Source organism: Leptopilina heterotoma, unplaced genomic scaffold (assembly GCF_015476425.1).
Source record: "Leptopilina heterotoma isolate Lh14 unplaced genomic scaffold, ASM1547642v1 Lhet_212, whole genome shotgun sequence".
Lineage (NCBI taxonomy): Eukaryota > Metazoa > Arthropoda > Insecta > Hymenoptera > Figitidae > Leptopilina > Leptopilina heterotoma.
In genome coordinates, this window is record NW_025110930.1 from 762,380 (window position 1) to 783,389 (window position 21,010).

The window sequence follows — 21,010 nt, forward strand, 5'->3', positions numbered from 1 at the left end:
TGAGTATCTATAGAGTTTTCAAAATAATGTGATAAAGCAAGTTTGTTTTTTGAAATTGATTTTGAATGAAAGTTCTGTAAAAATATTCAAATTTAATAAGAATAAGAAGAAGGAAAATATCGTTTGGTTCAAAATTCAGTTAAAGCAAACTAATGTTGAATTAGTAAAAATGTTTACTAATTTGAATATTAGTCAGTCACTAATTGAAATTAGTAAAGATTTTTACTAATTCAAATTTAGAGAGTAGTTTCAGTTATATAGTAGTACCACGGTTATATTAATATAAGTAAATAATTTATTAAAATGTCAAAATTTTTCGTATAAACCGACAGATGGTATAAATTTTATTTAATATTGATGAAAATACTTATTAATTTCTCTACAATGACATTTCAATAAATGTTATTAAAAATGAATTCAATTAGTCACTTTAATTGTGAATAATTTTAGGTCGTAAAATTAGTTGCTTAATCTTAAAGTAAGCCAATATTAAGGATAATAACAAATATTTTATAATGTTTTTAAATTTTAATGTACTTCGTGTTATTATTGTTCATTCAATAGGACATTGATCGGTGTGCAACGAACGATACTTTCCTTTGACAAAAGTGTAGTTCTCAAAGTTACCATGGGAACATACAAGTGAGACACGTTCGTCCGAAGTAGATATCCCTAGCTGTCTCACTCTTGTATATCACCATGTCGACGCAACCATGCTGTAGAAATGTGACCGCACCTTAAAGGCCTAAAGGTCAACCCACAATAGATTTTTTGACAGAACGCAATTTAATTCGTAAATTACTTCTCATTTAAAAAAAAAGAATATTTTGCGTTGAGATTTTGTGAAAATAATAGAAGAAGGTACACTGATTTTAACTCTTCTCGATATATTACAAAAATTTTTAAAATAATTGTTGAAACATAAACTCTTCATCAACTCGAAATTGTAATATCATCATTTTAAGCATTCCTGAAAAGGCAAATAAAAAAATATCTCAGTAAATGATAATTCTAATAATATTCTACATTATCATCATCATCATCATTATCACTCCTGAAGACTTCTGATTCGTAATAGCACTTCTGATAGTTTTTGTACTATGCATTTCTAAAGTTAATTTTAGTGCAATTTACTTGGAAAATGACAATAATTGCTAAAAATTAGTAGAAATTTCAAATAGTTAAAAGTTTTAGTTTTAAAATATTTTCTGCGTGCAATCATCTCCTGAACCGCACTTAACAGTGGAGAGAAAGGAGGGGAAGTTTGAGGACGCAGTCCCATGGCAGCGTTTTGAGTTGCGTTGTAATAAGAGAGAATGCAGCAAACGTATATTTGCGTCTTTTTCTCTCCCATTACGACGCAACGCAAAACGCTGTCATGGGACTCCACCCTGAAGCATGAGGATGTAGAAATAACAGGGATCGTACTACAATTCTGAACTTTACCCCTCTACATTGTGCTTGTTGTCTATGGACTGAATCTTCCGAACACGTTATTGAACCATTGCATTTAATAAACTAAAATAATTCGGTAAGTCTTTAAAAATATTACTGGTTTTAAAAATAATAAATTTAAATTAATTTAAAATTGCATACTAACTTATTCTAATTGATTGCTATAAACTAAACTGTCTAATGATAGTATAATAATCAAATTGAGGATACCGGATGCGGTGTTGATTTATTATAAACAATCACTATTTTCTTAATGAAAAGATAGTATTATAATAATTACAATTTTTTTTAAAGTTTAAAGAATATCTTAATATCTTCTTTAACGATGAAGAAAGAAAATGCTTTTTTCTAAAATAAACTTCATATTATAACTCGAACATGTTTTATCCAATTTTAGGAACATAAAAATAAACGTTTATAAACGAAATTTATTTATTTCTTCTCCAAATTTAAATTTTATTACGTAGCAAAAAAATTAAATGTAAAGTTTCTAAATATTAAATTAAAATTTTTAATTTTTATTGCAATCAATACTTTCTAAATTTGAATTATACTAAAAACGTTTACTAATTTAAATTAGTGACTAACTTTTTGCTTTTGAATTAGTAAATTTGGCTAATATATTAGTGGAAATTACTATTTACTAATAAAATTAATTGAATAAAATTAATTGAAAAGCAAAAAATCAGTGACTAATTCAAATTTAGAGAGTATGGAAATATTTTCAAATTTCTAAAGAAATTATTTTATATTAAAATGTTTTATGTTTACAGACATGAAGAATAAAACAAAGAAACGAAGTATTGATGAACTGGGAGGAGAAGAAGATGTAAAGAATTCAAATGAAGGTCAGAAACAGAAAAAAATGAAACAACCTCATCTAAATCCTGAAGGAAACCACATCAGTAAGAAAAAGAAATCTAACTTAACGGAAATTTCTCAACCTAATAATACATCAGTACTTAAAAAAACAAAAAAGAAGAAAAATCTTGAAAATACGGAGAAATTAAATAAAAATAAATCCTCAACAAATTCTTGTGATGACGAAGTTAATGTTAATAGTGATGAGGTAAAAAATGTGCAAATAAAAGAAAAAATAAAAGATCTAAAAGCTAGGCAAGCGAAACGGGAAAAAAGAAAACAGATGAGGAAAGATCATGGTCAGTTTAAAGTGCGTGATGTACCTTTAGAATCTATACAAGCAAAAATTGCTGAAATTGAAGGTCGAGAAAACATAAGTAAAACTGCAAAAAGAAAGTTACGTGCGTTCAAAAGGAAGTTACTCGATGTGCAGGGAATTTCATCACCACCATCGGAAAAACCAAAACTCACAAAGAGTCAAAAGAAGATGATGAAACAGGAAAAATCTAAGTTACAAACTGTTGATAAATCAGAACATAAAGATGAAGAATCTTCTGAAGAAGATAATTTAAGTCAAGAAATTGAAACTCTAGTTGTTAGTAGGAATGAAAAAATTAAAAAAAAAGATGTCAAATTAAATAAGGCAAAAAGTTCATTAAAATCAGAGAACAAAAAAAAATCCCAGACTGCAAAGAACAGTAAAATATTAATTGAAAATAAAGAAGACTCAAGTGAGGAAGATAACGAAGAAAGTGAAATGGTTGAAAATGAAAGTGAAGATGATAGTCCTGAAGAGTCTAGTCAGTTGATGGATGAGAATGAGAGCAATGCAAGTGACGAGGAAGATAATTCCAGTGACAAAGATATTCAACAAAATAATGAAATGAAGGAGTTGAAAACTGAAAGTTTAAATAACACAAAAAATGATGATTTGAAAAAAACTGTTCAAAAACCAATCAAACAAAAGCAACAGAAAAATGATAATAAAAATGCTTCAAAACAAGAAGGTTCGGAGAAGAAGAAGAGATACGTATTATTCGTTGGAAATCTTCCATTCCAGTTAGTAAATTTTATTTAATATAATTTTAATAAAAAATTTTAAGAAAAGCAGTTAAATATTTTATTTCTATTGCAGATCAACTGTTGAGGATATAAAGAAGCATTTTCTACAAAAAGTCAGTCAAGTCATTAGTGTCCGTATTCCAACCGAAAAAGGATCAAAGAAGCCACGTGGTTTTGCTTACGTGGAAGTTACCAACAGCGTAGACTATGAGGTAAATTCACAATTATTTATCAAATACAAATACATTTGACTCCATAATGATAATTATTATTAATATTTAAAAAAACAAATTTTAATTCTTTCTATTTGGCCTAATGGCTTCAGTATGCTTGATGTTAGAAATTCAATATGACGCATTTCAATACCACCTACTGTTTTTTTTTTAATTTTTTAAATTTTTATTCTATATTTTACTAAAAATTAAAATTTTAAATTAAACATTCTGTAGCTGAAGTTTTATTCACGCTTATTCACCCCTTTTAAAAATATTTAAAAAAATAAAAGTTTTTGAAAAAATTGTTAAAGATAATAAGCAGCAGACAAATATAAATATTAATTATTTAAAAATTATACAATTTTACAGAAAGCACTGTCTCTACATCACACAAATCTTCAAGGCTTCAAAATAAAAGTGGAATACACTCAAACAGGATCAAAGAACATCAAAAATAAACAAGAAGTCGTAGCAAAAAATAAAAAATTACACGCACTTCGCAAAGCAGGACTATTAGCGGGAAGTAAGAAACGAAATGATCAACGTAACTTTCGACGAAAGCACTTAAAAAATCAGGGTTCTGAAATAAAAAGTACAGCTAATTAGAAATCTTGTATTTATAAGTTCTCTAATTTTGTAATTTCCGCAATTTTCTATATTCGTATATATGTAAATGTATATAAGTGTAAATTGCAATATTCTGCCTTATGCCATAAAAAATTTACTACAAACAATTAAACTTTATTTCTTAAAATCAGAGCTTTTTTAATCATAAGGGAAATTGACAATTATTAACATGGAATTTATTAACATTAATATTATTCATATAGGAATATGTAAAGAGCTGTGATTTATTAAAATAAAAAAATAAAATCTCCTTACCCCTGGTGGGACTCGAACCCACAATCCCCGGTTTAGGAGACCGATGCCTTATCCATTAGGCCACAGGGGCTGTTACAAGTTTTCATGAAAATACACCGTCATCATTTCATAGAAATAAAGTACCAAATTTCAATTTTCAAAAAATTTAGTATAATTAAAAAAAACTTAATTTTATAACTTGTAACTAAAAAGTAGCTAAAGGGGCATGTGAAAATATAATTGATTTAATTTTCTAATACATAGTGTAATGCTAAATTACAATATTAGAAAACTGCGCATTCTAAAATTAATGTTGATTTATTAAAGAAATCATTGTCATGGCAACCAATAGCAATTCGATCCTTTTTTTATAATTTTTGTCTTATAACGATTAAATTCCAAAATATATATTTTAATTAGGTGACTAAATTTTTGTATTTATTTTCTAATAAGAAAGAAAATTTTTGAATGCGTCTGCGTGTACCTAATTTCACATCTTTATCTTCCTTAGCAACGCCTTGATCATAAAGTTCATGTCAGTTCATGTGCATGAAATTCTTCTTTTTTCTTAATAAATGTTACTTCAAATGAGAAGATGCTTGTTATAAAAATGTATTTGTTCTTTCTTGATAAAATAAAGTCATATAAGTAAATATATCAAAGAATTAAAGGAAATATGTTTTTGACCAAGAGTGGAGATCTGTCACTAGAAATATCAAATAATTCTTTCAATTTTGAAGATAATATATAACTTACACTGAAGTATATTTATACAACTGGAGTTTCGTTAATTATACTTGAAAAATTACCCGCATTGTTTATTTCATTTTTTAGGAAGCATTTCCAAGTGATATTGTGTTTCCTCATTCACTTAATAAATTCCTTCGAAAAAAAATTCATGTGCGCGGTTAGCTTTCTACAAATATAATAAATAAAAATTACTCTGAACATTCTCGAAATTTCAATAACATATTTTTATTGATGATGACTTGCAGGAAATAACATCGGAGAATGGTTGTTTACAAAAGTCATTACAGGATGTAGAAGAAAAATTAGAAATGTTAAAATCGTCTACTTCTAAAAGTTCAATTCTAAGTATTCTAACAGATGTCGAAAATAATGTAAATCCTAAAGAAGTAATTCAGGAAAGTGAAATAAATAAAGTAAATAATGTAGCGTCTAATTCATTCTCTAAGGATAATGCTATATTAAATTTAAAGAAACAGCTTTCAAGAAAGAATGAAAGGATTCAAATACTAAATGAAAAAGTAAATCAGGCAACTGATGAAATTTCAGTTTTAAAAGATATAAATTTATCTTTAAAACAAGAAGTGACTAAATCGTAAAAAGTATCGTCTTATAGGAAAACTGTAGGTTAGATTTTCTCTGCACCAGAAAGAAAATTTATTTTTAATTTAATTTATTCTTTCAATGTTAAATAATTTATAAATCATCATCATTTGAAATTAGATCATGATTTACGAAATTTGGAGAAAAAAAGGAAACAGCAAATTGAAACTTTGACGACTGAATCAAAACAATTGGAAAATGCATTAGAAAATGTGAAAACAAAATTAAGTGCATCTAAAGCGAGAATAACGATGTTGGAGAACGAATTAGACGGAGCGAAAAAGAATATTGCGCTGTTAAATGAAAAGAAAATTCCTAATGATCATGTAATAGAAGAATTATATGTGAGTTCATAAATATGTTTACGAAAAATTGTGGGCTATAATTTTAACACCAAAATTGATTTTTTGCCAGATAGAAAAAAATTATTTGGATTTTAATTTATTTATTATAATTTAGTTAATTAATTATTTGAATCTTTTTTGATTAGACATAATTATAGACATAATTATGAATATTGGCAAATAATACAACTTTTTTCTTCCTTTATTTTTAGAATGAATTAAAATCTACAAAAAGTCAGTTATCAAATAGTGAGGTCGATATTAAAAATAAAAAAAGTAAGTGGGATCGTGAAAAAGATGCTATGAAAAATGAAATAGAAAGTTTACAAATTCAAAATAATTTACTTCGTCGAAAACTAGATGAATTAAAGACAGAAATTTAAAGAGTTAAGAGCTGTTTATTATTTTTAAATTCATGTACGTATTTAAGTTTATGAAGAAATAAAAAAATATATGGTGTAATATATCGCAAAAATTAAATGAAATTTTTTCATTTAATATTATAAATAAAAATGGGGATTTTAATATTTTTAAAGTCTGATTCAGATTAAAAAAAGCTATTTTGCAAATTAAGCAACAAATTATTGTAACGCTACTTTTATTTTAAAATTCTATAGATTTTATACTATATTCAAAGTAAATTCCTGTAAAAATTAGTAATCTTTACTTCGAACTTGATAAAATTGCCTCCAAAATAAATAAAATTCACTATTAAAAATTGTTATTTCTAGAATAAATTTTGTTGTGTATTTCCAAAGAAAATTTCTTGATAAAAATTAGAAAAATTTACCTCAGAAGTAATAAAATTTATTTTGTAAATAATAACTTTTAATAACAAATTTTACTACCCTAGAAGACAATTTAAATAATTTGCCCACAAAAAGTTAACTACAAGGAAAAAGTAATATTTGCTATTAAAAATCAGGATTTCCAAAGTAAATTGTAATAAAAAATAGTAAAATATACTATTAACTTAGTAAAATTTATTCTAGAAATAGTACAATAAGTTGTCAGAAATTCCAAAAAGTTTAGGTTTTACTTTGTAAGTGGTAAAAACTATTTTATATTTGTTTTCTTGTATATAAAAAATTTTATGTTTTTCTGTAAATTTTTGTTATTAAAAGAGATTAAAGGGAAAATATATATGATTTCAGGTGTTTATTTTATTAATTTTTAATATTATTAATTTAAGGGGATAAAAAAGGGGTTCTTTGTAATGACTTTTGTGATCAGAATATTTACATTACGAAAATTGTATTTGAAAAAAAATTATTAAAGTGGATCATTAAAATAATATTGATTACAATATACAAATTGAAATGTAATTTAGAAAATTGCTCCCATTTACACCTTCTTTAGAACTTTGTAATATTTTTACCTCACAGTCAGTAGTTCAAGAAATATCTTGACTTTTTATCTAAATCTTTCACCTCTTAGGAAGTGTTCGATTTCTCAAAATTAACCGGGTGAATGGACAAAACAAACATTGCAAACTCAACCGCGTCCAAGAAGTTACTCATCCAATAAAAAATATAAACCTAGAGTCCTTTTTGTAAAATTATTTTTCTACTTTATACACTTAAAATTATAAACAAATAAAAATTTTCGACTTATTCTATCGAAAAAAACTGTTTAAAGATAGGAAAATATTAATAAATATAGATTTCTCAAGAATAAGAAAAGAAATTTTGATAATTATAAATGGTGTAATTTAATAACCTAATTATGAATATAGTCATGAAAAGATATTAGACAATAAGACTTTTTAACTTCAAAGTAGAAGGATTGGAACTGTAACATGAACTGATAAGAAAATTCACCTGTGACGTTCAAGCAGGTATATAAAACGGAGAACCATGTCCACGTCATGTATATTCTTATTCGTTCTCGTTCACATCACACCTGTACAGGACCTGAATCATTTCTTTCTGTTCTTAAAAAAAAGAGAAAAAAAATCGGTAAGTGTTAAATTATTATATTGTTTGTTATGTTGTTCTACAATTAGTAAACAAATAAATATTTACTAATTATTCAATTAAAAATAAGTCAACCATTGTTTTTCCTTTGTTTTTACTTTTTTTGTTAGAAAAATGTTCTATATCAGTTAAAAATTTAAAATACAAAATTTATCTAATAAGAGTTAACATTTTTTTATAAATTCATCAAAAAATTTATTTATTGTCTCAGACGAAACAATTTCAGTTAAGTAACAATTTTTAAAATTTTTCATTAAATACAAAGAAAATTTAAAAAAAACTTATAAAAATCGCGTTCTACTTCAAATTTACTTTAAAAAATTTCTTTTCTTGAAATTTTTCTTAAAAAAAGTTTAAAATATGATGGTGATTTCATAATCATTTCTTTTCACTGCGCTATATTTAATCAGCTTATCAGTGTCGGTCGCGTTGCTTACAGATGATTTTCGGTAATGTATGTGTATACCTGTTGAGGAACTGTGCTATCAATTCGTTATCACATACTAACTGATAATAGAGAATAGCTGTCTTTTCCAGAGAGTAATAATTTACAAAATACTTAGAATAATCTTAAATGAGTGTATGAGCTTATAGGGTGTTATAAAAATTACGATAGTATTAAAAAGTCATTCTTTTCAATAAAAAGACCTTATAAACTCAAAGTTTCTTTTTACCTTTTAAGTAAACATAATTTTAAACTTTACTTGATAATCTTTTACATCTTTTACTCAATAAAATTTAATTATTAATTACTTAAGGATTATATAATAGACAAGATTTTTACATAATAAGAAGTAATAAACGATTTGTATTAATCTGAGTTTATTCTTTTTTGTTCAATTTAAATTAAAATTCATTGAATGTTAATAATTTACATATAATAAAGAAGCATGAATTCTTTAAATAATTTTTTAAATAATTCTTCAAATAATTCCTTAAATAAAAATGATAAACACAATATTAAAATTAAATTATTGCGAATATATTATGTTAATACATCTCACAATATTTTTTATGTTATTTGAATTTTCATTTGCACATTTTTCCAGATAGTAAATCAGATATCATTACATTTCTTTTGTACAGATATATTGTGTTTCGTTTATCACTTTTGATAAGACTACACAGCTATAAGCGACGATTATTCTTCAGAAAAAAGTAAATTATTGTATTCATAACGTTCTTTAAAGTCATTAATTTATTGTCTCGTCTATTATATAGATACATAATAGGATTCAAAAATAATTCTATAATTTAGATATAGCTGATCCGTGCATTAAAAAATTTAGACTTTTCTCTTAAAAGTTTACAAATATTAATCTAATTTTGAAAATTTTATTCTATATATTTTCTATTCTTGTAAGTACACAGAAAGCATTTATATGAAAATATGTGTATTTAATATATTTATTATTCAAAGTAGACATTTTTTTAGTTGTTTGTGCAGATGCTTTTAGAAAATATCATCTGCACAAATAAGAAGTAAATGTTACAATCTTTTATTTACTTTCAAAATTAGAAATAAGCAGACTCTTTGCTTTTAAATTTGTTAATATTAATATATACTGAATTAAATATAACATATTCAATTCTTTACATGTTTTTTTCTGAAATTTAATAAGGTCTCAATTTTATATTGTTTGGTTAAGACCAATGACATATGTTTTTAAACTAAATTCATGTAAATTTTGTGAGAAAATTAGTTTTATTAAACTCTAACTGTAATGAATTTTTGCATGTTTTTAGTTGAAACCACATGGTGCGAAAATGTTAATAATAATACACTGGACACGAGCTAACACGTGTTTGGCATGAAAGGTTATGTGCAATCAGGTGGGTGCTAAACAGAAAAACGGCTCGCACTTCCCTGATAATTGGACTGGTTTCATGCTCAAGGGAAAACACTTCCTGCCCCCTTAGTTTTATATTTAGCAGTAAAAACGTATATGCTTTAAATTATGTAGAACTTTATTTTTAAATCATTTTAATTTCAGGCAAACTATAGTTCAAAAAAATACCCACAAGTTCATTATACTTTCAGAATCCACTTCAGTAGTTTTTAAAAAAAAATAATTTTCTATAATATGTATAATAATAGTTATTTAGGTTGAGAGAATTTTAGTTTATATAGATGGATTCGTAATCTGAGACAAGCAATGGTAAAATTAATTTAAATAAAGTATTCAATTTTTTTTCTAAATCGAATATTTTGTAAATATTAAATTTACAGGTGAAAAAAAATTAAAAGCATTGAATTTTAAAAATAATTATTATTAAATATGTTAATATTTTTAAGGTATATAAGGGAATGATCTTATGAAGGTGATGCTTCAAGTATACACGTATGCTGAAGAAATTGAGGATAATCAAAAAGCACGATTTTTATAAAGAGAGCTAACCATCGACAGTATGGTACAATTTCACTGTCATGGAGTTGCTCTCTTTGTGGATGTCGCTTAAATCAACAACAATCAACAACAGCATCAACATTTGGTTATGTAAAATTTTAAAATAAGAATAAATATAAATTTCATTCTACAGATCTTGAGAAAGTAATAAATTTATATCTAGTGTTGTTATTGTAAGTAATTTTTTGTTCGGTATTCAGAAAACAATAAATATGTTTATTTTGATATTATTATTATAATACTTTAACAAAGTTATATCTGTTATTTTTAGAATATAAATATAACGCAATATAAATATAAACTTTAATTTAACCTACCACAATTTGACATTAACTTCATCATTTGCGGAATAGAATCAGCACAATAAATAATTATTTGAAAAACATTATTTAATATTTTCATATTATTATTCGACTAATTATTTCAAGTTTCTACATGGCAATGACCCAAGAAATTATTTTCTCCAAAATAGGTTAATTACTTTCAAAATTTTAGGCAATATTTTTTTGGAAATTTGCAAAGTTTTCTGTCCATTAACGTCAATTTTACATTGATAAATAAATTTGATAAATAAATAAAATTAAACAATAAACAAATAAAATAATAATTAATAAATTTTGATAAATAAATCCTCTAAATTGATGACATTTTTCTACACATAGTTATTTTGAAAATTTTCAGTGCAAATAACTTTTTACGAAATTCCTGAAAAATATTGTTCTGTGTGGTAAGTATTTATTGTTTAAACTATGGCAAATACATAAAAAATTATTTTTATGTAATGAAATTTTAAACCATACAAAACTCAAGGTAGCGCTAGATACATATAATCAATATTATTCACGTTACGAACAGTTCTCTTATACTCGAAAAGTCTTTTGTTCCATAACGGAAAGGCTGTTTGTATCATCTCAACACGTTTAAAACCATTGAGAAGTTATTTCCATTTCTTATTGTATCCTTTGTTAATTTTTAAATACAGTCGGATGCATATTATACCTATTATGCGTATAGGTGCTATAGTACACAAGATTTCTGCAATTTAATTACGCTTTAAAAATAAATGTATTTCTAGCGAAAAACACAATACAACCTTATTATAAAATTTAAAAAAAACAAATATATGAATTTTAAAATAAATTTTGCAAAATCACCGTCTTTTTTCAAAATAAAGCAAGTAATTTATAATAAAATACTAGAATGTGTACTTCGTGTACAACCTACAAGAGAATTTGAAAAGTATAAAAAGTTTAACAGCGTCTCTAGCGACAATACTAAGAACTAGCAGTATAGAAATCTAACCAAACAAAATCAGCTGCTAGCCGTCAATTCAGCATTCTGCAATAATTTATTGCAACTCAAGTTAAAATCATTTCATATTTACAGTTTTGAGTAAAAAAAGGACAGCAGCATCTGAAATACTTGAAAGCAAAAAAACAAGAGAAGCAATAACCATGTCCAATATCAGTATATCAAATGTTTCAACTTCTAGTCCACGATCAAAGTAAGTAAAAAACCAAGTCCTTTTTAGATAAAACCTTGACAAAATTTTCAGTAAATAATTCTTCTTAAACTTATTAAATTTCATGACAGTTTAAAAATTGCCGCTGGAGCAGTAGTTTGTGATGAAAGCATTCTTAAAGGCGACATAACAATTGGCCCAAGAACTGTCATTCATCCCAAAGCAATTATTCTGGCAGAAGCAGGCCCTATTATCATAGGCGAAGGAAACATTATTGAAGAAATGGCAACAATAGTCAACAAGTAAATATATCAAGTTTATCATTTTATTACTATCATCAGTATTTGATAGGTTAGAATCAAATAAATTGTTTTTTTACAGATTACCTGACGATGCTCCAAGACTTACAACAGTACCAGTTCAAATTATCGGGAATTATAATGTTTTTGAAGTAGACAGCATTTGTGAAGCGAGTAAAGTCGGGGACAATAATATTCTAGAAACGAAAGGTATGACAGTATTCAGAAAATTAAATTATATTTAAGGAAAGCAATTTTTAATGCAATTAATTGGTTGTTACAGCATTTGTTGGTCGAGAAGTTGAATTGACCAACGGCTGCATAATTGGTGCTGCTTGCTCTATATCAGAATCGGAAATTTTACCCGAAAATACGATTGTTTATGGAAGCCAATGTCAGCGTAGAGAAATGAGTGATAAACCATATGTAAGTGACATACTATTCTCAAAAACTACAATTAAAACATCGTTGAATATAAAAATTAAATTAACTCTAAATCTGAATTAGTAGAAAGATTCTAATAAAAAATCGTCCACTAAATTAGTGACAAACAATTAGTGAAATTCAACTAAAAACTTAGTAAAATTTTATTATTTTTTAGTGTAGAATTCTACTAATTCTTAGAGAGAAAGAAAAAAGTTTATTTCAAGAGCTTTTTTAAATGGGTATAAATCTAGTATTTAGTGTTAGTTATAATGACTTTAAGCAATAATATATGTAATTTTTCTAGCCTCAAGTTGGACAATTGGATTTTTTAATGCGGGTACTACCGAATTATCATCATCTTCGAAAACCTAATATGAAATTAAAAACTGAACCATCTGTATAATAGATCGTCATTTATTATTTTTAAGATATTTATTTTGTTCTTACTTTGTAATTTAGATACTAATATTTAATTATAAATGTTTGTTTTATATTATAAAATAAAATACCTTTTTTATATGCAGTACCTACTCGCTTCTATTTGCTTGGTCGGTAAAAGTTGAATCTTCTTCAAATTTCCACTTGTAGATGGAACTACCTACACCTATCCTTAGACGACGCTTGTTTGAGGCACTTATTTTAAAAGCATTTTCATTTTACAGAAATAAATTGAAATATTCACTACTATTTTAATTATTTCTTCTAACCACTATTTAAGAATAATTATAAATGTCTTTAGTCAAATAATAATGTCATTTTCTCGTTCATCAATATTGAATAAGATATGAAAAGGCTGGAATAAAGATCAATAATAACAATACAAGTATTTTATTCAAAAATTATAAAAACTTCAAAGTCGGCTCTAAAACTATTTTCGTGTATCAGTCAGCCATATAAATTTATCAAGTATTCGCAAAATAAAAAAATTATTAAAATTAATGAAAATTTTTACATTTAACTTTAACCCTCGAAAAGAATTTTGAGTATATATTTGAAGTTGATGAAAAAATGAATAAAAATACGTAAGAAAATACACTGTTTAAAAAAATTTTCTGGAAAAATTGAATTTGCATTTTTGTTGGAGATTTTTCCTTGTCAGCAGGCACTGCTGAATTTAAGACTCATCGTAAATTAATAGGATATTCTTACTGTGTATGTATATATACAATAATATTTTCCTCAAGAAAATTTTATTTAGTACAATTCTTTTGTTTCAAGATTGCTTTTAAAATATTTTTTGCCTAATACAGTCTACATGACATAAATCAAAATCGTTTCTGAATATTATCATAAGTAATAAATTGGTGTGACGAGCGTTGACGGACAGACCCTGGGGTATCTCTACTCCCCTGGTTAAATCGCAATGTCAAAACGGCAGACACGAGCTTCACCCTGGAGTTGCACACAAATGACAAGCATTGCAAATTTGAGCTTCGCTTAACGTTTCTATTGTTAATACAACCCCTGTTATAAGTGTATACATATATGCGTCTACTTAGTTTCGAGAATAAGCACAACTCTTCTATTAATGAAAAGTACGAATATATATTTCAATTTCAAAATTTCTGATAACTTTTTTTTATCGTTATTGTTATGCCTTTGGATACCTAATCTCTGGATGAGTATTTAAAATTAGTTTCAATCTCAAAAAAATATGTGAATTCCTTCGCTTTATTGGATTATTTATACTTTTCGGTAATTTAAAAAATTTTTTTTGCGTTAATTTATGAATTTCTTTATATTAAAATTAAAACTTATTGACATATTTGGTAGGAAATGTTAGAAGAAAAGCATTTTTCGCACAGGAAATAATGTTAAGAAACATTTGATTCTTTCTTTTGTAAACATAAGAATCGATTCTTTTATCCTTTCCCTCTGAGGGTAAACCATCCGTAAAATACAAAAGGGAAGTTATGCTAATGTCGCGTCGTTTACAACGATATGTATATATGTATATAAAGATTTTGTTGGAATAATAGAGCTGCTCCTACTCATCGAAATTATGTTAAATACCGCCGTCAAGCATATTAATTATAAAATATCCAATAACACAGAATGTTCTATTCATCACATTCTTGCGGAATATTCTATCCTCATTTTAGGAATATTCAAACATTCGACCTTTAGAACAATGTAGGGAATATTCCAAGGAATATTCAATAAACAAAATATTTCTACTTTGACATTATTTTGTTTCGTCGTAAAAAACTATGAAAGTTTAAAAGAATTATATGCATATCTTTTCAGAACAAGAAAGATATTAAATTTTAATTTATAATCTGAATAGTTCATATGTTACAAGAAAAATACATATACATATATATATCTTAAGCTATAACATCAATAATATGATATATATTTATACGCTAAATGTCCAGTTTGCTCCGTCAATAAATTATTATCAATTTATTTTGAAATAAAACAGTTATAGAACAGAAAAGAAATATTTTTAAAATTAATCATTCTATATATTCCAGTGGGATATTTCGTATCATTCATAGAATAAATTATTGCCATTTTATTGTAAAAGAAATATATTGACAAATTCTTTTGAGAAAGTGTATTATATTCACATTTTAATATACAAAATTTGAAGAGATTATTATAAAGTATAAAGAATTTTTTTTTCCTACTGCAAGCATTAGCGCGAGCACAAATGCGTTCAACCTTCTTGTCTTGGAGCGAAAAAAGATATGTAAGAAAATAAGATGTCAGCTATTAATACTGAAATTAATTTGCCACGACGCACACAGGAGCACTCTTCGTCAATTTGACGTCGGTGCCGCCTACTTCTTCAAATATAATCTGCCGTTATCATTCTTTAACCACACGAATAAAAAATATAAATATTTAACATACTAAGTCTCTACGTTGTATATCTTAAAACTTTTGGAAAAATCATGAAGCATAAAGATTCTGTTCAATTTTAAATAGGCAAAAATATTTAACAAGTTTTAATTTAAATATATCTTTTTTGAGATCAAAATTTCATGCGATAATTTAGAAACGACTTTTAACAAAATGCACAGATAATTATTAAAGACTGTAAAATTAAAATGTATATTTAATATTACGTTCATGTAAGTTTTTTCTGGTACCAATATTCAATACTGGCCTATCTCTCTAAAATAAAATATGTATAGGATAAACATATTACATCGTAGTTTCTTTTGTTTGGTATGTTTCACTCTTCGCTATTAATATATGAGCTGTGAGGTGCATCGAATTTTTAAAAAAATATAACCCACGTATTTGAAAAAATATTTCACAAGTTTACCACTTTTCTAGGGTAAATGTGCCATAAGAGTATACATTATATTTAACCATACCCGTTACACGTATTTATGCGTTCATTCATGTGTGATGACGTTTGGAAGAAATAATTTCTATGATACAGTAAATCTGACATGTTCACTGCATCTTTTGTCCCGATCTTGTCATGTGCACTTTCTGGAATTGTGGGGTATATATTTTTCTTTTTCATAAAAAGTTAATACAATTCATATTTATTTTTATATTGTTTTTATGTGCGTAAATATATGTTTTATGTTGTGTAATATTTAATTGTTGACATTTATTAATAATTGAACGTTGATCATTATTAGCGGAATGAACAAAAAATAACATGCAATAATAAAATGAGTTAAAATTTAATTCAATTTTTTAGATTTTACTTAATAAAACTTTCAGTATTCGTCTATATATTTTCCACACGATCTCAGTAAAGCTGCGTACACCAAAATAATTAGTCTTAACGAGGGACCTTCGTCTGTGTCAAATTAATCACCCGATATGTGTATGAAGCTATTTTCAGTAAAAGTACTTTAGAATCTTAAGTGGAAATGAGACGTGGCCTAAATTAGGCATGAAATGATGGTGACGAAGCGTGCACCTTATAGAAAAAATTTCTACTCCAGGTGGAAATTTTTTAAGGCACAAAAATATTTTATGCATAGTAAAAATAATAATGCACTTAACAGTTTGACAAATTAAAAAATCTTTTTTCGTAACTGTAAATTTAAATTAATAACATTGTTTACTAATTTGAATTTAGTGACTAACTTTTTGCTTTTGAAATTGAGACATTTTACTAATAAAATAAATAGTAATTTCTATACCAATTTATTAGTAAACTTTACTAATTCAAAAGAAAAAGTCAGTCACTAATTCAGTAAACATTTTTACTATAGTTCAAATTTAGAGAGAAAGATATTTAATAAATTATTTTCATATTTTAATAATATTAATATTATTAACATTCGATTTTCTTAAAATAACATCTTACATTTTCTCATATTTTCAGAAGTATTTTTTCGCATATGAATGAATTTAATATTTGCAATAGATCGGGGAGAGAAGGTTCTACATATGTATTCAATTCAAATCGGTCTTTACATATAAATAAATATATACGTACATGTATGTATCATTCGGAAATGATTCTAGTAATTTGTTCTTATTATTTTGAAGGTAAAAATAATAGCGTGTGCATAAGCATGAGCGTGCGTAACATTCGCAATATCCCACATTTATAATTTGCAACGAAAAGTGAGCGTGATGTTCGTAAAGCGTGCACTGGTAAGTGATGTCGATTTTCAAGAGCATGTCAATCCATTACTAGAACCTGAAACGCGGTGAATATTAACGCCCACTAATTTGCTAACCATTCATTTTATTAAAGTGCACGCAAGCGTCAATGTAATATTTTATTTTATAGATAAATTGAAAAACTAATTCTCCTATATTTCAATAATCGAAATTTTGCATTTAATTTTCATTTAACCAATACGTGTGATTTTAATAATAATATATGATCGTATATATATTTAAAGACCGCACGAAATTTTTTCTTCTTTCTTCTTTTTGTGAGATATTTATATATTTAAATATCTCATAAAAAGAAGCAAAAATGTGAGAAAGTATTCCATCTTAAATCTTTATACGGTTATTTAAAAAATTTTCTGCATGACTATGAGAGACAAAATATGTAACAAAACCAAAGGATGTTCGGAGGTTCGAGTCATCAAGCATTTAAGCAAAGCGTCACGGACGATATGAGCCACACGTGCTTAACAGTGCAGTCTGACGCTTTTCGTCAAAAACAAAAATGCGTTCTATCCAAGTCGACACAGACTTCGCAGAGGTCATGAACAAGTCGTCTGAGTATTTAAATGTTAAATATTGCGCTTAAAAAAAGACCACTAATTGTCAATGAACAAATAATCATTTATAACATACGTTTATACTCGGATATTTTCTATCAGATATTTATATAATATTACATTTAAATACATTCCACAAATTTTTTTTCCATGTTTTAAAAACATTGAATTTTGATTTGGTACATAAAGAAGAAAGTCCACATAGTTTTTGAATTTTATCAACTGCAGCAACAAATAGTTATGAAAAATAAAATATTTGGAAGTATGAAGAAAGAGTTAAAGTGAAGTTTGTAGACCGTTTAGAATTTAAAGAAGCACTTTTCTAAGAAGCATTCGATTGTAAAATATATTACATATTATACCACGAAAACATTTTCATGCATCTTGGTTTCACCTCAACAGCGGACAACATGTGCATATATATGTATGTATTCTGCTCTATATATGTTTTACTTCTAAAAATGGGGGAGCGCACGCACGTATGAGTACCGCAGCGCGGTTGACGTTTTATTGAGTTGTTAAGACATGTTACGAGTCTTTGACTTTTCACAGTTCTCTCGCAAAATTTATTAAAAGCCTACAAAATTCGTTTAAATACTAAAAAAAAGCTTAAATTATATGACAGTTAAGTTGAGTAATTACATTTAGCAAAAATTAGCTATACATATATATAATTGTATAACATGCAAGTTATATGCGGGTGAACGTCCGCACATGAAAAGGGACCACATGGAAAAGAAGAATTTTGGTTTTCAACAATAAAGAGAGAATAAAAAATCTGAACAACTTTTAAAAAATTATAAGATTACCTCGTAAAATAAAATTCAAAAAATGCTAATAACAAAAACTGCATAGAAGATATTAGAAGAGCACCGGTTTGCAGTTCAACTTGATTTTTACTCAGCTGAAAAAAGATAAAAGCAAAAAAAAATTAATGTTGTTTTTTGTAATTTTTAAGTGAAAATATAAAAAGGTGATCAACTCTCAATTTAAATGACTGTCAATGATGTTTAAGTAATCAGATATAATTAAAAATACAAACATATAACTTTAAAATGATTTGCTTCTTATTTATTATATATGGCATATATTTTACCTTATTTCTTCAAAGCGCGCCTCGGAAATAATGAACCACTTCATAATGACCCGAGTCAAAATTTAGACCCTCTATTTTTAAACCTCTTTTGAACCTGAAAACGATGCGGAAAAATCCATATTCCGATGTTTAGAGGCTGAAAAGAGGATTTCAAATTTTTGTGAAATTTAAATTTTTTAAATTTCTATCTATGCTAATAATAGATTTATTGAAATCATTCAAAAACTATTATTTGGATCTTCTATAGGGCAATTAAAGTATAACTCTGCGAAAAAAATTCCAATTATAGTTTTCGAAATATTTAAAAAAATTCTTTTTTCGGACCTCTTTTAAGCCTCCTTACTTCTTTTTTGAACCTCTAATAGTGCGGAAAAATCCATTTCTGCAGTTTTTGGGTTCAAAAGAGGATTTAGAAGTTTAAAAAGGCTTAAAAGAGGTTAAAAAGAGGTTTTTGGAGAACTAAAAGAGGGTCTAAATTTTGACTCGGGGAACACGAAGAAAAATATAATGTATAACTTTTACTACTTTTATAGTCAAACATTTCTGGTTAATCATTTCTGATAACTTTTACTATACTTTCGGAGTAAATTTTGCTACGTTCGAAGTAAATTTTACTACTTTCAAGGAACATATTTGTAAAACCGCTGCCAAGTTGTACATTTTTATAATTTTGGTGTTCATTTCATGAACACTTTGCTTCCTCATAAAAATAATAATAATTGAAATATAAGAATTACTTTTTATAAAAGGGTTAAAAATCATTAAATCTTGGTCCAAAAAATGTGTTTTTATATATTCTATAAGATGGTAATAATAGTTTAATAATTACACATAAGTTAATAAACAAGAATGTTGAAAAAATGATATTTTCCACAATTCTTGATTTTTCAAATACCAATAATTTCATAATTTCTGCCCGAATCAGGTTAAAAAGTAGGTCAATCGAAGCGTTTTTTAATGCTCTTCAAGTTGGTAATAATTTTTTGAAGTTACTTTTACATAATTTAAAAAAATGTTTATAAAAGACTTATTTTTCAAAATTTTAGATTTTTAAAAGTTTAATATCTTTGGTTAATATGGACAAAAAATGTTCAATTGGGGCTCAAAAGATGCGTCTGAAAAAACTCTACAAAACTAAATACAAAACAAAACTAAACTTCTACATTTTTCAACAACATTTTCAAAAAAGTCTTATTTTCTAAAATTTTTGATTTTTTAAAGTTTAATATTTCCGGTTAATATGAACGAAAAATATTTAATTAGGGCTCAAAAGATGCGTGTGAAAAAACTCTACAAAACTAAAGAAAAACATTTATAAGTGTCCTAACATTTTTTTAAGTTACGTCCAAAAAACGTTTTTTTACAAAATGAAAAATGCAAAAAAAAATAGTTAAACTTCATGAATCGGGCTGAAAATACTCTCATTTTATGTCCCCCGGGGAGACCTACAATTTAAAAAAAAATTGAGGCCTTTAGCTCTTTCTTGTTCTGAGATATTGAGGCAAATGTAATGTTAGTACACACACAAACACACACACATCGGGACAAATTTTTAAAATCCGTTTATTGGACTTCGGAGTTCAAAATACGTCGAAATCTTTTTTTATTTGTTTAGAACATTTATACGGGGATTTCCTGTGCATATATAATAAAGTACTAAAGTATTAGGCATAATAAAAAAAATTTATAAATATGTCAAAAAATGACAATCCAAAATTTTGCTAATACAAAGCTTCCTTTATGAGGAAGCAAAATTAGTAAAATTTACTTCGAACGTAACAAAATTTACTCTAAAGTAGTAAAAGTTACTAGAAATGAATAACCATAAATGTTTTACTGTAAAAGTATAGTAAAAAGTTACTTTATATTTTTCTCCGTGAAGATCTTGAGTAGCAAATTTGCTAAGATATCAATCTTTACTTCTTAAAATCCCCTTCCGGGTTCCTTTTGAGTGTCAGGTTAAAGTATAAATTAGTTTGTATACCAAAGCTATGGATCAAATCCTAATTTTATCCAATTTGGTATCAAACCGT

At 26.2% G+C, this 21,010-nt stretch overlaps 2 protein-coding genes, 1 long non-coding RNA gene and 1 other non-coding gene across 4 annotated transcripts; 3 read left to right on the top strand and 1 right to left on the bottom strand.

Annotated features, from left to right (window-relative positions):
* The first annotated feature begins 1,392 nt into the window (after positions 1 to 1,392).
* On the top strand, positions 1,393 to 4,347 carry LOC122501647 (nuclear localization sequence-binding protein-like). The gene is made up of 4 exons (XM_043611270.1): positions 1,393 to 1,531; positions 2,229 to 3,375; positions 3,452 to 3,590; positions 3,963 to 4,347. The coding sequence occupies exons 2-4, from the start codon at positions 2,231 to 2,233 to the stop codon at positions 4,197 to 4,199; spliced, it is 1,521 nt and encodes a 506-aa protein (XP_043467205.1). The 5' UTR covers positions 1,393 to 1,531; positions 2,229 to 2,230; the 3' UTR covers positions 4,200 to 4,347.
* A 125-nt stretch (positions 4,348 to 4,472) lies between these two features.
* Trnar-ccu lies at positions 4,473 to 4,545 on the bottom strand. Its single transcript has one exon. It is a non-coding gene; the product is annotated as a tRNA-Arg (tRNA).
* A 3,489-nt stretch (positions 4,546 to 8,034) lies between these two features.
* On the top strand, positions 8,035 to 10,666 carry LOC122501650. The gene is made up of 3 exons (XR_006301580.1): positions 8,035 to 8,106; positions 9,871 to 9,957; positions 10,421 to 10,666. It is a non-coding gene; the product is annotated as an uncharacterized LOC122501650 (long non-coding RNA).
* A 1,140-nt stretch (positions 10,667 to 11,806) lies between these two features.
* Positions 11,807 to 13,245, top strand: LOC122501649 (dynactin subunit 6). The gene is made up of 5 exons (XM_043611273.1): positions 11,807 to 12,036; positions 12,126 to 12,296; positions 12,376 to 12,503; positions 12,577 to 12,719; positions 13,024 to 13,245. The coding sequence occupies exons 1-5, from the start codon at positions 11,987 to 11,989 to the stop codon at positions 13,120 to 13,122; spliced, it is 591 nt and encodes a 196-aa protein (XP_043467208.1). The 5' UTR covers positions 11,807 to 11,986; the 3' UTR covers positions 13,123 to 13,245.
* Positions 13,246 to 21,010: the final 7,765 nt, after the last annotated feature.

Bases quoted from the DNA above. Each gene is read 5' to 3' on its own strand.
- LOC122501647 (XM_043611270.1), top strand. From the start codon at position 2,231: ATGAAGAATAAAACAAAGAAACGAAGTATTGATGAACTGGGAGGAGAA. The intron at 3,376-3,451 runs GTTAGTAAATTT...TTTCTATTGCAG, and splicing joins GTTGGAAATCTTCCATTCCA to ATCAACTGTTGAGGATATAA. The intron at 3,591-3,962 runs GTAAATTCACAA...ACAATTTTACAG, and splicing joins CCAACAGCGTAGACTATGAG to AAAGCACTGTCTCTACATCA.
- LOC122501649 (XM_043611273.1), top strand. From the start codon at position 11,987: ATGTCCAATATCAGTATATCAAATGTTTCAACTTCTAGTCCACGATCA. The intron at 12,504-12,576 runs GTATGACAGTAT...TGGTTGTTACAG, and splicing joins TAATATTCTAGAAACGAAAG to CATTTGTTGGTCGAGAAGTT. The intron at 12,720-13,023 runs GTAAGTGACATA...TAATTTTTCTAG, and splicing joins AAATGAGTGATAAACCATAT to CCTCAAGTTGGACAATTGGA.